This window comes from Myotis yumanensis, unplaced genomic scaffold, assembly GCF_028538775.1.
Source record: "Myotis yumanensis isolate MYYU_CA2020_CCGP unplaced genomic scaffold, mMyoYum1.0.hap1 SCAF_11, whole genome shotgun sequence".
NCBI classification, from domain to species: Eukaryota; Metazoa; Chordata; class Mammalia; order Chiroptera; family Vespertilionidae; genus Myotis; species Myotis yumanensis.
The window spans coordinates 12,640,872-12,655,301 of NW_027223762.1; the positions used below are offsets into that span (position 1 = coordinate 12,640,872).

At 49.2% G+C, this 14,430-nt stretch overlaps 1 protein-coding gene across 1 annotated transcript in view; it reads left to right on the forward strand.

Annotated features, from left to right (window-relative positions):
• The window catches only part of PLB1 (phospholipase B1), a 117,907-nt gene that overhangs the window by 56,393 nt on the left and 47,084 nt on the right, over window positions 1-14,430 (forward strand). Inside the window, exons 21-29 of the mRNA XM_070428921.1 lie at window positions 2,158-2,266; window positions 4,137-4,188; window positions 4,532-4,612; window positions 7,690-7,755; window positions 8,297-8,397; window positions 10,373-10,454; window positions 13,434-13,538; window positions 13,659-13,754; window positions 13,988-14,059. Of these exons, the coding sequence (XP_070285022.1) occupies window positions 2,158-2,266; window positions 4,137-4,188; window positions 4,532-4,612; window positions 7,690-7,755; window positions 8,297-8,397; window positions 10,373-10,454; window positions 13,434-13,538; window positions 13,659-13,754; window positions 13,988-14,059 (764 nt within the window). The remainder of the gene's footprint in view (window positions 1-2,157; window positions 2,267-4,136; window positions 4,189-4,531; window positions 4,613-7,689; window positions 7,756-8,296; window positions 8,398-10,372; window positions 10,455-13,433; window positions 13,539-13,658; window positions 13,755-13,987; window positions 14,060-14,430) is intronic.

Here is a 14,430-nt window from a genome sequence, read left to right on the forward strand (position 1 = left end):
AAAATGAATTTTTCCCCTTAAAACCTGTAGCGAATAATTATACCTGAGAGGAATTTCATCGGTCCCGTTCTCATTTAGTCATCTTGTTATATAGCCCTTTGTAATCTATCTTTAGAAGCTAGGAAGTTATTTGAGTTCTAGATCACTAAGAATCTGGTGATAGGGATTGCTTAATCTCCACATAGGCAGGGCTGATTGTGCTTCACATTTGTTATCTGTTTTTGCTATTTATAAATCCTGTTGAATTTAAGTAGGTACAGTTCTATGGCACAGGGACTCCCTGTCTTCTTTATTTCTAGATCTATACACAAGAGCTATAAATAATCTCCCTATTGCCAGGAGATGGTTTGGGTTGCTTTTGTAAGTGTGATTGACTGGCTATGAGCTGGCCCAGCCTATACAATAGTTTACTGGGCTCTCTGATTACCATGCCATTATCATGGATAACATGATTGAAAATCAACAGGCTCAAGAGCTTTCACCAAAGTGACTTACAAAGGATTGAGACTATGTCACCCCTCAGGTGGACTCTCCTGACACACTTAGCCTATGCGAAGGCCATTCAATGGGGGGGGGGGGGGGGGGGGGGATAGTCCTTTCAATATATGGTACTGGGACAACTGGACAGCTACATGCAAAGGATGACGTTAGACCCCTACCTCACACCATACACAAAAATCAACTCAAAATGAAATACAGACCTAAATGTAAACGCTAAAACTAACTCTTAGAAGAAGATAGAGGAGCAAATCTTCATGACTCTAGGTTAAACAAAACCTTTTTAGATATGGCACCAAAAGCACAAGTGACAAAAAAAAAAAAAGAAAAAAGAAATATATTGGACAAAAATTAAACACGTTTGTGTTTCAAAGGGAAAAGACAGCCCAAAGAAAGTAAAAGACAACCCAAAAAGTGGGGGGAAATATTTGCAGTTATATATTTGATAAGAAACTGTATCTAGAAAATATAAAGAACTCTTATAACTTGGCAATAAAAAGACAACCCAATTAAAAATGGGCAAAGGCAACACTATGGACATTTTTAATACCATTGAACTGTACACTTAAAAATGGTTAAGATGGTAAATTTTATGTTCATTTTACCACAATTTTTAAAAATGGGCAAAGGATTTTAATCCACATTTCTCAAAAAAAAAAAAAAAAAGATATACAAGTGGCTAATAAGCATCTGAAAAGATACTCGGTATCAGTGACTGTCAATGCAAATCAAACCATACCATTTCACATCCACCAGAATGGCTATAGTAAAAATACAGCAAATAATAATAAGTATTTGTGAGGATGTGCAGAAACTGAAACCCTCATATACTGGAACATAAGATGGTACAACATCATTGGAAAAAGCTCTGTAAGTTTTTCAAAAGATTAAACAGATATCCAGCAATTCTACTCCTAAGTATACACCCAAGAAAATTCGAGGCAAAACTTGTACATAAATGTTTGTAGCTGCATTATTTGCAATAGCCAAAAAAAGTGGAAATATCCAGGTGTTCTTCAGCTCATGAATGAACAAATAAAATGTGGCCTGTCTGTACAATGGGATATTATTTGGCCATAGAAAGGAATGAAGTGTTGACACCTGCTATATCGTGGGTGAACATTGAGAACATTATACTAAATGAAGCCAGCCAGCCACAAAAGACCTATTGTGTTGTATGAGTCCTTTTATATGAAATGTCCAGAATAAGTACAATTGTATAGAGAGAAAATAGATTAATGGCTGCCGTGGGTTGGAGGGATTGGAGAGTGACTGGAGGGAGTGGAGGGTTTCACTTTGGGGTGATGGGTACAGGGTTTCACTTTGGGGTGATGGGTACAGGGTTTCATTTTGGGGTGATGAAAATGGTCTAAGGTTGATTGTGGTAATGGATGCACAACTGTATGAATATACTAAAGCTATTGAACTGTATACTATAAATGGTGTGTGAATTATCTCCATAAAGTTCTATGTTGGCGGGGGGGGGAAAATGCATGAGAGAAGCACTACTCAGACTCACATTTATTCAACAATAATTCATTAAGTAGCTGGGTGTGCTGCCCAGGCTCTGCTTGGCCCTGAATACCCACTGGCGCTTATTAGAGGAATTTGAACATTGCTTTGTGGTCCCCTGAGCATGTCTCTTCCTTGTATTTCCAGACATCCTCCGGGAATTCAACCCTTCCCTGAGGGGCTTTTCTGTTGGCACTGGGAAACAAGACAGCCCCGGGGCCTTCCTAAACCAGGCTGTGGCCGGAGCCCGAGCCGTGTGAGCGGGGGAGCCTGGGGGTGAACGCACAGGTTCTCTGGGGACCGCGTTGGGGGCTTGGCTGAGACTGGGATATATGACAGCTGGGGAGGTTGGTCCAGGGGGAGGGCCTGCGGGTCAAAGCCTGGACGAGATGGGCTCTCTTGGGGTGTCCCTTGCTGTGGGACACAGAAAGCTGCTAGCCTACCTCCAACTCCACCCCAGGAAAGAGTCACAGTTGACTCTGATGCCAGGTATATGCTCTGAGCAAATTCCTTTCCTCCTCTGTGAATCTCACGTCCACATAAGACAGTGACCAGAGGAGGGTTCTCTCTAAGGTTCCGTTTTTCTTACTTTATTCATCTTTCATGCCCTCTTCTCCGTCCCTTCCTCAGACATGTTTTTCAGACATGCTTTCCAGGCTCTGGGCTTTGCAGGCCTATGTCAGGGAGGCACCCTGGAAAGAAACCTTAGCCGTCGGAGTAACCCAAACGGAGTGTGATTTCTTCCCCGCTTCCCCAGAGGCCTCGGGGCTCTTTCGTGCCAGGAATCCATTTGCCCGCACACATCCTGAGTTGTAGGGAAGAGTTAGAGGTTGTTATTCCCTTATCACAGAAACGGGAGCACAAAGAGGCCAAGCGGCCTGGACAGATGCATCGTCTCGATGACATGGCCTGGTGGCTTTGTGCCGTGCAGGGTTGTCCCGGGTTTGATAATCACCCCTTATACCCCTACAGCAGTGCACCAGTCACACGGTGCCTCTGTTTCTGTTATTCCGTGTGTTCCGTACAGTCACTGTGAGAGGGACAAAGCAGAGGGTCAGAAACCCATGTTTTCTTAATGATGATACTGAGACTCAGAGAGGTCAGTGAATCACCCCAAACTCTGGCCCCACATCTGATAACTTCAAAAGCACAGATGAGGAAATCGGGCCTCAAAGAGGTTACCTGGCTTACCCAGAATTCCTACCCAGGCTGACTGGTACCTAATCTATAGTGACTAAGACCAGGGCAGTTGGGCTAGTAGCTGGGAGAAGGAGGAAGATAGCTCATGTTTCCTGCTAGGCACTGTGCCAGGGACTTTATTGGTGGTAATGGTGATGATGAGGTACACATATTTCAGTGGATTCTGTATAATATGGACGCTCACCATGTGCTGTTCTGAGTTCTTTATGGGAACTGTATTTAGTCTGCCCAGCAACTCTGTGAAGAAGGTATGCTTACCACCCCTTCTTACAAAGGAGGGAACTGAGGGTAGGCAAGGCAAGTACTAGCCAAGGTCTCAGAGCTGGCCAGTGGTGGGACCAGCACTCAAACGCATGCTGCCTGGCACTCGTGAGGGCTCTTTCTCCACGGGGCGGCTCTGACCATCTCACTCACTGCTCCCAGTGACCCTCTAAGACTGGGAATTTGTCTCCATGTTTGCAGGTTTTTTGTTTTGTTGTGTTTTTGTTTTTTAACTAGGAAAATAAGTCACATCCCTACAGTTAGCAAGAGGTAACTAAATGTCAAACCCAGATGTGTCTGGCTCAGCTATGTCACCTTGAGGGCGAGGGCCCTTTGAGGCTGAGGTCACAGCAAGAGCCATGCATGACACGAAACGCTCACATGGAGCCTCCGTTCGCCCTGAGTGAGCTTGGCTGGGGGGAGAGAGTGTGTAATCCAATACGCCAATCAGGAGACAAGTCCACCAGCAGTCGCCGCCTCATCTGTGAAGTGTTCCGCTCATCCATAGGCAGGACGCCCCACCCCACCCCCAGCTCCGAGACGGGCATGGCCTTCAGTCCAACTTTCCTGCTGTTTCTTTTATTCCTGTCCTCTGCCAAGTCCCCTCCCAGCCCAGCTTCACAGTCCCAGCTTCTCACATGACTTCTTCCTGGGTCTGCCCGCAGGGATTTACCTGATCAGGCCAGGAGGCTGGTGGGCCTGATGAAGAATGACACGGTAAGTCTGGGGGAGGAGCCGCCTGGGGCCACTTGAGGTCAGACTCCCCAGAACAGGGGTTGGGCGAGGGAAATCCATGGAGACAGAGAGTCGGCTTAGGGGGAGGACCAGGCCACGTGGAAGTCCAGAAAGTCCACCTTTTGAAAAAAAACAACCAATGATTTAGCACCTACAACCTGTGACCTATGACCTCAGGACCCCAAAACCAAAGAACAGGAAACGTCAGTGTCCTCTAAACCCTGTGGTGTGTGAGGACCCATTCCTGACAGTGTTCAGCATTTGCATTTTCCTTGATTTGACTCTGGGGTAAGGCATTTACTGGTTTGTTTTCTATTCATTTCAGAAGATAAATTTCCAGGAAGATTGGAAGGTTATAACCCTGTTTATAGGCGGCAATGACCTCTGTGATTTCTGCAATGATCCGGTAGGTCCCAGGCCCTTAACTCAAGGCCCCACCCCCCCCCACCCCCCCCCCCACACACACACAGGGACAGATTTCCATCCAGGTGCCTGGAGCAGTGCCGTTGGGTTGGAACTTGGGGCTTGAGGTCTGGCATGGATCCAACCTGGGAATAACCCCCAGACCGAGAGGGCATTTACCTCCAGGATGAGATTTCAACAGGACGAGCAGCACTGCCAATGAGATGAATCCTGATCAGGTTTTCTGTCGAGGGAGCCTGATCCTATCATTCTAGAAACCAAGATAACATTCCAATGCTCCCAAAAAACCTGGCATCTCTTCATAGATCATTGTAAGTCAGCTCCTTTCTCCAATGCTGAGCTGCCTCGCCATCTCCGCCTCTGTGCTGCCACTTGTCTGGGAAAGTTGGTTTCCTAATGCCAGTACTTGGGCAAAGTTCAGAGCCCAGTCATTCTGGGCTGATGGGAAACCCAGGGGCCAGGCGGCTACCCTGTGGGTTCGGTGCTTCTTCCTGGACTCCCAAATTCTCTGAGCTCGAAGAAACCCCACAAGCCATCCTGGCCAGTCTCCACCCACAACAAAAATGCCTTTTGCAGAATCCAGTTGTTGAACAGTTCCAGTGATGGGCAGCTTTTTAACTTGCAAGGTAGCCCTAACTAGTATTCTGAGTCGGTGTAGATTGCTTTACGGTGTTTCTTTGTGTTGAGCCCAAATCTACCTGGTGACGTCTGCCTATGCTGGGCAGGCCTCTTCTACACTCAATTCAGCTGACTTTATTTTTTTTATTGTACAAATAATACACACAGAAAACATATCAAAGTACAGAGAAAATAATATTCTCTCTAACATATTTACAACATCCAGAAATGCTGTTGTTAACATTTTGATATGTGTCTAGCATTTTCTGTAAATATGGAGAAAATGCTTTCTTGTTTTCTAAAACTGGTATCAACCTGAAAATATTGTTTGGTAACCTGCTTTTTTTCAACAGCAACACATTAGGAAGATATTCATATATCAATGTTTAATTCTTAGTTGCCATATAGTAGCCCATAATATAGATTGGCCATAATTGGGTACTTAGCTTACAGTACTTCTAATTAGGCCTATTATAAATAACACCAGGATAAACAACCATCTTTATCTCCATCCACAACTATTTCCTGGTGTATATTCTGAGTAGTAAGCTCTCTAAGCAAAAAGATATGTATATTTCCCCCCATGTCTTATTATGAAAATTTCTAAACATGCTGAGAAGCTGAAAGACTGGTGCAGTAAGTGCCCGTACACCCACCACAGAGACTGTACAGTTGTTAATATTGTGCCACAGTAACATATATCTATCCATCCATCTCATTTTGGGGTGACTCTGCACATTTTTGAAGCTTTGTGTACATATTGCCAAATGGCTCCCAGAATGTTTATACCAATTATGCCTATTTCTCCCCATTCCAACTGGCAATGTATGTTATTTAATAACTGCTAATCTGATAAATGAAAAAATTGTATTGTTTTCAAATTTTGCATTTATTTACTTTCTAGGTAGGAATACATTTTTATTTCCTTTGTTTGAATCTCTCCTTTTATTTCCTTTGTTTTGATAAATTCTATATTATGCCTTTTGGCCATTTTCTGTTAAGGCATTTATCTTTCTTTATTGATTTACAAAAACCCCTTATATCAAGTATACTAACCCTTTTTCAAATACATTGCCTATTTGTTGTCTCCCATTTAGCTTTGTTTATAGTGTTTTCTGATAAACAGGACTTTTTTTTATTTCTAGTATCGTTTGCCTGGCACGTATTATATGCCAGGCACGGTACTAGGAGCTAAGCAAACAAGTGAAAACACAGGCTCTGTCCTCAAGAAACTCAATATCGTCAGGGGAGGGAGACACAGACAGTTCACCATAACACGATGAGGAAACCCCGTGTGTGGTTCTGGTGATACACTGAAGGCAGAACTGCCCTCGAAATTGGGAATTTGCCATGGGGGTGGGAGGAGTGTCAGAGTTCACACAGAGTAGGAGACTTCCCAGCTGGCACCGAAGTCTAGGACATTTGTCAGGCAGAAAAGGGACCCACTGAGCAAAATTTAGAAAGTGGTGAGTCTTGCGGGTGACCCTGCTCCCCAGGTCCCTCCTTTCCTGGCATCAAAGTCACCGGGGTTGGGGTTTTCAAGCTATGGTGTAAGGGGCCCACAGCAGAGCCCTGGGGCTCTGGGGCCAGTGGGGAGGTGGAATCATGGGCCCCCCAACACTTCCCTGCAATTTTGATCTGTTTGGTAGAGCAAGGCTTTGGGTTAGACTTCATTCAGAAAGGATGCCACTGCTTTAAAAAGGTTTAAGAACCACATCGAAATCAAGAGAAATAACCATTAAAGTGTGTTCGTGCTTGGGAGAGGGCTTCACGGGACCCTCTTCCCCGCCATTGTCTCCTCGAGTGATCTGACTGGGCTGTGGGTTCCCGGGCACGTGAGGCCGGGTGGGGAACCTTTTCTCTGCCATGAGCCATTTGGATATTTATAACATCATTGGCAGGCCATACAAAATTAGCAGCTTAAAAATTGGCCTGCTGTCTTTGGTCAAACATTTAATTAACTCACCCCTAATGCCTTGGCAGGGCCAGACCAAATGATTTCTCGGGCCTTATATGGCCCTCGGACAGAACCTTCCCCACCCCTGCGTAAGCAGAAGAGGTCAGGGCAGAGGACCAGAGGATGTGCAAGCTGCAGGGGCTCTTGGAGGTCCTCTGCTCCAACACCCCAGTTTAGAGGGACCCGGAGATGGGCTGGGCCTTAGCGAAGGCCCTGCATCGAGTTGACAGGAAGTGGACCCAGAGCTTTCCATGGCTCCACGCAGGAGAAAGGGTGCTTCACGCGTAAAAGAAAGGGGTCCCGGCCACGATCAGCCTGCGGGCTGTAGGGTTGGTATGGAGGCTGAGGGCCCCAAGGCAAACCTGTGTTCCCGTGTTGCCCATTCTGGCTGAAATACAGGAAGGAGGGGACCCGAGAGAAAAAGCCGCCCTGGTCTGCCTAGAGATTGGGTGATGAATGCTCTTAGATGTTTCCTCTTCCTGCAGGCCCACTATTCCCCCCAGAACTTCACGGACAACATTGGGAAGGCTCTGGACATCCTCCACGCCGAGGTACCGGGGCCGGGACACAGGGCCTCTGAGCAGCTCAACCACAGTTCCACTCGGGCCTCAGACTAGCCAGGAGGCGGCTCTGGCTTCTGGCTGGGGTGCCTTTTCCGGGTGCCTTTAACCCAGTGGTTCTCAACCTTCCTAATGCCACGGCCCTTTAATACAGTTCCTCATGTTGTGGTGACCCCCAATTTCATTGTTACAAATGGAACATAATTAAAGCATAGTGACTAATCACAAAAACAATATGTAATTATATATGTGTTTTCCGATGGTCTTAGGTGACCCCTGTGAAAGGGTCGTTCGACCCCCAAAGGGGTCGCGACCCACAGGTTGAGAACCGCTGCTTTAACTGGAGACCAGCACAACCATGCTGTCAGTCCTGGTCCCAGTGGCCTGAACACATGAGTGTCAATGGGGAGGAGGAGGGAGAGGCGGGGATGAAGGAAGTGGATGGGGCCAGATGGAAGGCCATGGACCTGACAGCCAACAGGGGGACTGCCCGGCCTCGAGCCTCTCAGGGACTGGTCTTGCCTTTGCTCAGGTGCCTCGGGCGTTTGTGAACCTGGTGAAGGTGCTGCAGATCGTCAACCTGAGGGAGCTGTACTATGAGAAGAAAGTCTACTGCCCCAGGCTGATCCTCAGGTGAGCTCCTACTCCTGTGCCTGAAAGGGCCATAGCACCCCGAGCAGAAAGTGACTCTGATGAGTTAGGAAAGCCGAGGGCAGTGTGAGGAGTGCCAGGCCCGCCCCAATTTCTAACCTGACGAGGTCTAATGGAGGAGACTTATGACCCCAGTTTAGAGCTCAGCTCCCCTTGGAATATGCATTTGCATCCCAGCATGCTTCTGCTGTCATGGCAACTCAGGACACCCTCCATCCGCCAGGGAGGGAAGAGTTGAGCGTGAGGCACGGAGGGGCCTGTGTGGGCCAGGCTCACTGGGCTCTGCGAGGGCCTACTTTTAAGTGTCTGCAGCTCCCCCTCCCCTCCCGCCCCCCACACCCAGGGGCCCATCTCTAGGACAGAGGCAGCCTCTGTCTGGCATGGTGCTCCGAGCTGGGTGCTCACAAATGTAGGGTTGTTGTCACTCAATGGAAGAGCAGGTGCTCCAATCAGAACCAAGAGGGTCCAGAGGACAGAGTCTTCCCTGGAGAACAGACACCCTGGTCCTAGGAAGCCAAACAGAGGGGGTGCCCTCTCTGGTATCACACGTCTGTGTGACCCTCGGGAACAAGATGTCCTTCTAACCCAAGCACAAACATTTCACTCAGCAGTGCTTCCCACAAGGCCTCCTCTGGACCATCAGCTGAGGTCATGGTGGCTCTGCCCATCCCCCCACTGCCTCCAGCTCTGTACCCCGCTCCCCCCCCCAAGCATATCACATGGTAATTATTCATGTGCCTCTCCTCCACAGCCCTGAACTCTGTGTCTGAGTCACTGCTAGCACAGCACAGGGGCTCAGCGGCTGCTGGCTGAATGGCTGAATGAATAATTCACAAGGGCCAGGTTTGCTCGTTGAAATGAAAGGGGACTTGGCTGGTCCCCTGAAGATCCGTGCCAAACCTCACCTGCGGGCCCAGACTGCGTAGGTCCCCCCAGGAGGCCTGCGGGTGCTGAGAGCAGGAGGGCGGCTGCTGGATGACACACGCCTATTAACACAGCTGGTGTCAGTCGTGCTATTTTCAGCTGCTGACGCATCCGCTGGCTCCCGCTTTCTCCGGTCCCTGGACCACGTGGGGTTCCGTGTTTTCATTCCGTTTCAGAGCAGCTCACCCAAGAGTCTCTCGCTGCCAATCACTGCAGGGTTTTCAGACAGTCAAAGCTGAAGGTTCAGAGGAGGCATTTGCCACGTTTGTTTTCAAATCTGACGGCCAAGTCACCGACTGTGGGTTAGACAGGCTCAAGGTCACCTTGTCCTGCCTCCTCTCCAGTGCCCTGCCTTCTCTGCTGTTCTGTCTCCGCGGTGGGGCTGAGTCTAGACTGAGCTATCCACACCCTTATCACCTTATCCCCCTGGACGAAAAGCCCAGATCAGAGCTACAGACTGGACCGAAGCAGTTTAACCAGGAATTAAGGTGCAGACCAGACAGACTGGAGTTCAAGTCCTAGCTCCTACCCTTTACATCCATGTGGCCTTGAGAAAATCACCACACTGAGCCTCAGTTTTTTCAACTGTAAAATGGGGATAATGGTAATACAGCTCCTAGAAAAGCTCAAGAGAACCGCACAGGTTAATACCCAGAAGACTCTCGGCACCATAGCTATTCAATATGCATTAGCCATTATTAGGATCGTTATCACTATTACTATTTAAAGGGAGGTGCACCTTACCTGCACTGCACTGTCCTCAGGCAGTCATGAGGCAACTCAGCTCAGTAAAAATCACTCCTGCAGATGTCAGAAGTGACTATTTCATCTTCACGAGCAAATCCAGGTCTGGGAGATTTTCTGTTTCATCTGGTGCCGTGGACAGGTCAGCCAGCCAGGGCCCCGTGAGCGTTAGCACAGACCCCTGATACCTCCAAGTCAAACAGATTCCGAATCTCAGGCCGCCATTTCTGCATCGCGCACTCAGACGGTGACTTGGTGGGGTGGGGCACCCCTTCTGTTTGCTCCGCAGGAATTTGTGTCCCTGTGTCCTGAAGTATGAGGATAACTCAACAGAGCTTGCCTCCCTCGTCGAGTTGAATAAGAAGTATCAGGTGAGGCGGGAAAGGGCTCTGAGCTGCACGGAGCTGCTGTGGGTGTGGTTGCTCAGGTTGGAGAGAGAATGTGCCAAAGTTATTGGGACCCCGGCTGGGTGTGAGGTTACCTCTGACCAGTTTGCGTATTTAAGGACACCCTGCAAGGCGGCGGGGACTGTGGTTCCATTTATCTTATCAGCCATAGAGCCAGGCCACCGAGCACACACCACCACGTCTCAGTTACTTCCAGTTGTCCATGGGGAATGGGTAGGAGCCTCTGACTCCCGGTGGGAAACCCTTTCCACCCAACGGAGTCTGGAAGATTCCGTGAGAGAACATGCATTCCCTGTGTCCCCCCTCCGCCCCGGGGGACGGGTGTTATTGGGGAGCATGAGGAGAAAGAGAGTCAGCAGGTGGTCTCCAGACATCCTGTGGGTCGTTCATTTTAGGCCTTTCCCCATCAAAGCTTTGACCAGAGCAGCTGACTCCCTTGACTCTATCCCGTCTTTCCCCCCAATTTAAGTGTCCAGTCACTCCCAGACCGTGGAGAGTGGCCTGCAAACAGCGTCCAGAGTGGGCTCGTCCTTCAAGTCCAAGGACTCCTTAGAGTAGAACCACTTCTCTGCAGACCCTTTCGGGAGAGCCACACCTGCCAGGGGTGTCAGGGCTCAGGAGAATGAATCTCCATCTGTCAGGCTCCGACGCCATCGCCCAGCCCTCTGGGTGACTGCCCACTGCACTTCCTCCTCCTCTGTGAGCAGGTGCTGTGTCTCCAAGGCCTGCAGCAGGAGAGGGAAGGCAGCGGAGATTATGGCCAGGAGGGCAAACCTGGTCCAGGTGGGGTTCTTGGGTTCAAGCAACAAAAGCTTGTGTCATTCTGGTTAATTTAATCAGATTTATTATTTCATCCGAATATTGGAAAGATCTAGAAAGGTAAGGTCAGAGGCCAAGCCACCAGAATTGTGGAATTTTAGGGACCAAATCGTAACAATCAAAATAGGCCAAAGAACTAGTCTCGGGAGACACCATAGATACCACTGGATGCAGGTGCTACCCTCTGCAGAATGGAGCTTGTGTGCCTCCATCTTTCTGCCACTAGTTTCCAACCCCACGCCTAAGGCGGGAGCATCCATTGGGGACCCCCGGCACATGCCCTTGGCCTGGTTGTGAGGGGCATTGAGAAGCCAGCATCTGCCTTTCTCTTCTACAGTGAGCGGCAGGCTGCTGTCTAACAGAGGAGTTTCTCAAACATAGAAAGTGGGTTCAACCCCACCGACGTGGCTCAGTGGTTGAGCATCACCCTATGAACCCGGAGGACATGGTTCAATTCCTGGTCAGGGCACACGCCCAGGTTGCAGGCTCCATCCCCAGTAGGGAGCATGCGGGAGGTGGCTATCAATGATTCTCTCTCATCATTGATGTTTCTATCTCTCTCTCCCTCTCCATTGCTCCCTGAAATCAATAAAAATATATTTTTTTTAAAAGTGGGTTCAGATGCTGGGTAGACAAAAAGAAGAACAATTCACCAAAATTGCCTGCACCGACCTTTCCAGATTGGCCAGCTGTTCCAGGCCTGATCTTGCTACCACTGAGACTCTAACTTAGTGTCCTGGAGGAACTCACAGCTCAGCCACCTGAGGCCCCCAGGCCCTCTCTCAGGACCCTTTCCCTCCCTACTTCCAGCAAAAGCGATGGGTTCCCGTCACTCTCCCTGGAGACGATCATTGCTATTAGTGCCACCAGGCGCCAGGCACTCTAGACACGGTTTCTTTCATTTTTCGAGATGCATGGTGCCACTGTGAGCCATCGTGGTTGATCCGTGGAGTAACCAGTAGCATTGGAAAGGACTTCAGTGATGGTCCAGGTCTTGCCAAACATCCTCCACTTACAGATGAGGAAATAGAGGTCTAGAGAAGGAAAGCATCTTGCTGAAACCCACCAGCTAGCTAGTGGCATCGCACCCTCTGCCTTACTCCAGGCTCTGCTTGTAACCAGGAGACTCCCCTGGGAGGTCAAACTTGAGGCACTCCCGGTACAGGGTTCTCTTTCTGGCTGTCCCTGGGCAAAGAAAGTGCATAGTGTCTTCTGAAGTGACCACACGAATGTTCTCGGGTTTGCAAACCTGACCTTCCCCTGTACAAGCCAGGGTTTCGGCCCTGAATGGTGAGCACCTGGCAAGCAGTGAGACGGCAGTCTGGCAGGAGCGGGAGCCAGAACTGGGTTAATTGGTCCTCCTGGAACTGAGCCCAAGTGGAAGCTGTGAGAGGAACAGCTTCATTACCTTCCTGGACAGACCTGAGCAGCTCACAGGGGTGTGCAGGCACAGAAGCCCGCATGCTCACACACATCACGCACACGCTATATAAATAGGCGTTAAATGGCCTTGTGGACTCACCTTGGATTTTTTGAACAAATGTAGGACAGAAATAAAGTAGGTGTAAGGATTATCCCAACAAGTCATTTAATCAAATATGTACCCCTCCCCGGATTTTAAAATACATATTTTTTTATTGATTCCAGAGAGGAAGGGAAAGGGAGAGAGAGATAGAAACATCAATGATGAGAGAGAATCATTGACCAGCTGCCTCCTGCACACCCCACACTGGGGATCAAGCCCACAACCCGGGCATGTGCCCTGACCAGGAATTGAACCGTGACCTCCTGTCTCCTAGGTTGACACTCAACCACCGAGCCACACCAGCCGGGCTCTCTCCCCAAATTTTAATCAAGAGCTTTACAAGAGGATCAAGCTGATGGACTTAGATTTTTCCCTACCTTCCAAGGTCAAATGTATGCAATGGCAGCAGAGGCTGAGGACAGAGGTTGAGATAAAGGCTGGTCTAAAAAATACCAGCTGACTCCTGATCAGTTGAGCTTCGGCTGCAGATCGGTTTTACTCGAAGTCCAGACGCCGCTTCGTTCTGTGGCAGAGAAGATGTGGCACAAAGACGGAGCAGATGCAGCGAGCCCTGACCCCGTCCCATTTGCCTCCCGCAGGAGCGGACGCACCAGCTGGTCGAGGGTGGGCGATACGACACGAGGGAAGATTTTACAGTGGTCGTGCAGCCATTCTTCGAAAAAGTGGACCTGCCCAAGACCCCGGTAAAGAAAGCACGCACCGTGGAGAAATGGGGGGCACAGGTAGCGCCCAGCTGTGTCTGAGCATTATCTGTGCTGCCCGGCGTCCCCTAACACAGCCCCTCTTCTCTGCCCTGTGCCCAGGAGGGGCTGCCGGACAGCTCTTTCTTCGCTCCGGACTGTTTCCACTTCAGCAAGAAGTCTCACGCGCACTCGGGCAGTGCTCTCTGGAACAACATGGTAAGATGACCGAGGTCGGGGAAAATGTCCTTCCTCTGCTAAGAAGAAGACTCCAGAAAGCTTTCGCGGGACCTCAGAGGCCCGTCCCTCAGGCCGTGTGAGTCCCGGCACAGCAACGATCGTAGATCCATGTCTTTGTCCCTCGCTCCCTTCTCCAGCCCTGACCCACGGCCTGACTTTTCCATTCTTACCACCTTTATTCTCACTCCCCGCCTTCCTGCTTCTTGGTTTAGCTGGAACCTGTTGGCCAGAAGGCAAGACGGCATGATTTTGAAAGCAAGATCAATATCACATGTCCGAACAAGGTACAGTAAAAGCACATTCTTGCGACGGCTCCATCTGAAGCATCTTTTCCAGCCTTTTAACGTCGCATGAAGGTTTCTCAGTTCATTGAACACCACAGCTCTGTGCGCCTACTCACACGTCCCAGGCTCCGGGTAACCACCCACAGTGCCCTGTCTGGTTGGACTGTGATGGATGACAGCCCTGTGGCCAGGAGGCCCTAGATCAGTGATGGCGAACCTTTGGAGCTCGGCGTGTCAGCATTTTGAAAAACCCTAACTTAACTCTGGTGCCTTGTCACATATAGAAATTTTTTGATATTTGCAACCATAGTAAAACAAAGATTTATATTTTTGATATTTATTTTATATATTTAAATGCCATTTAACAAAGA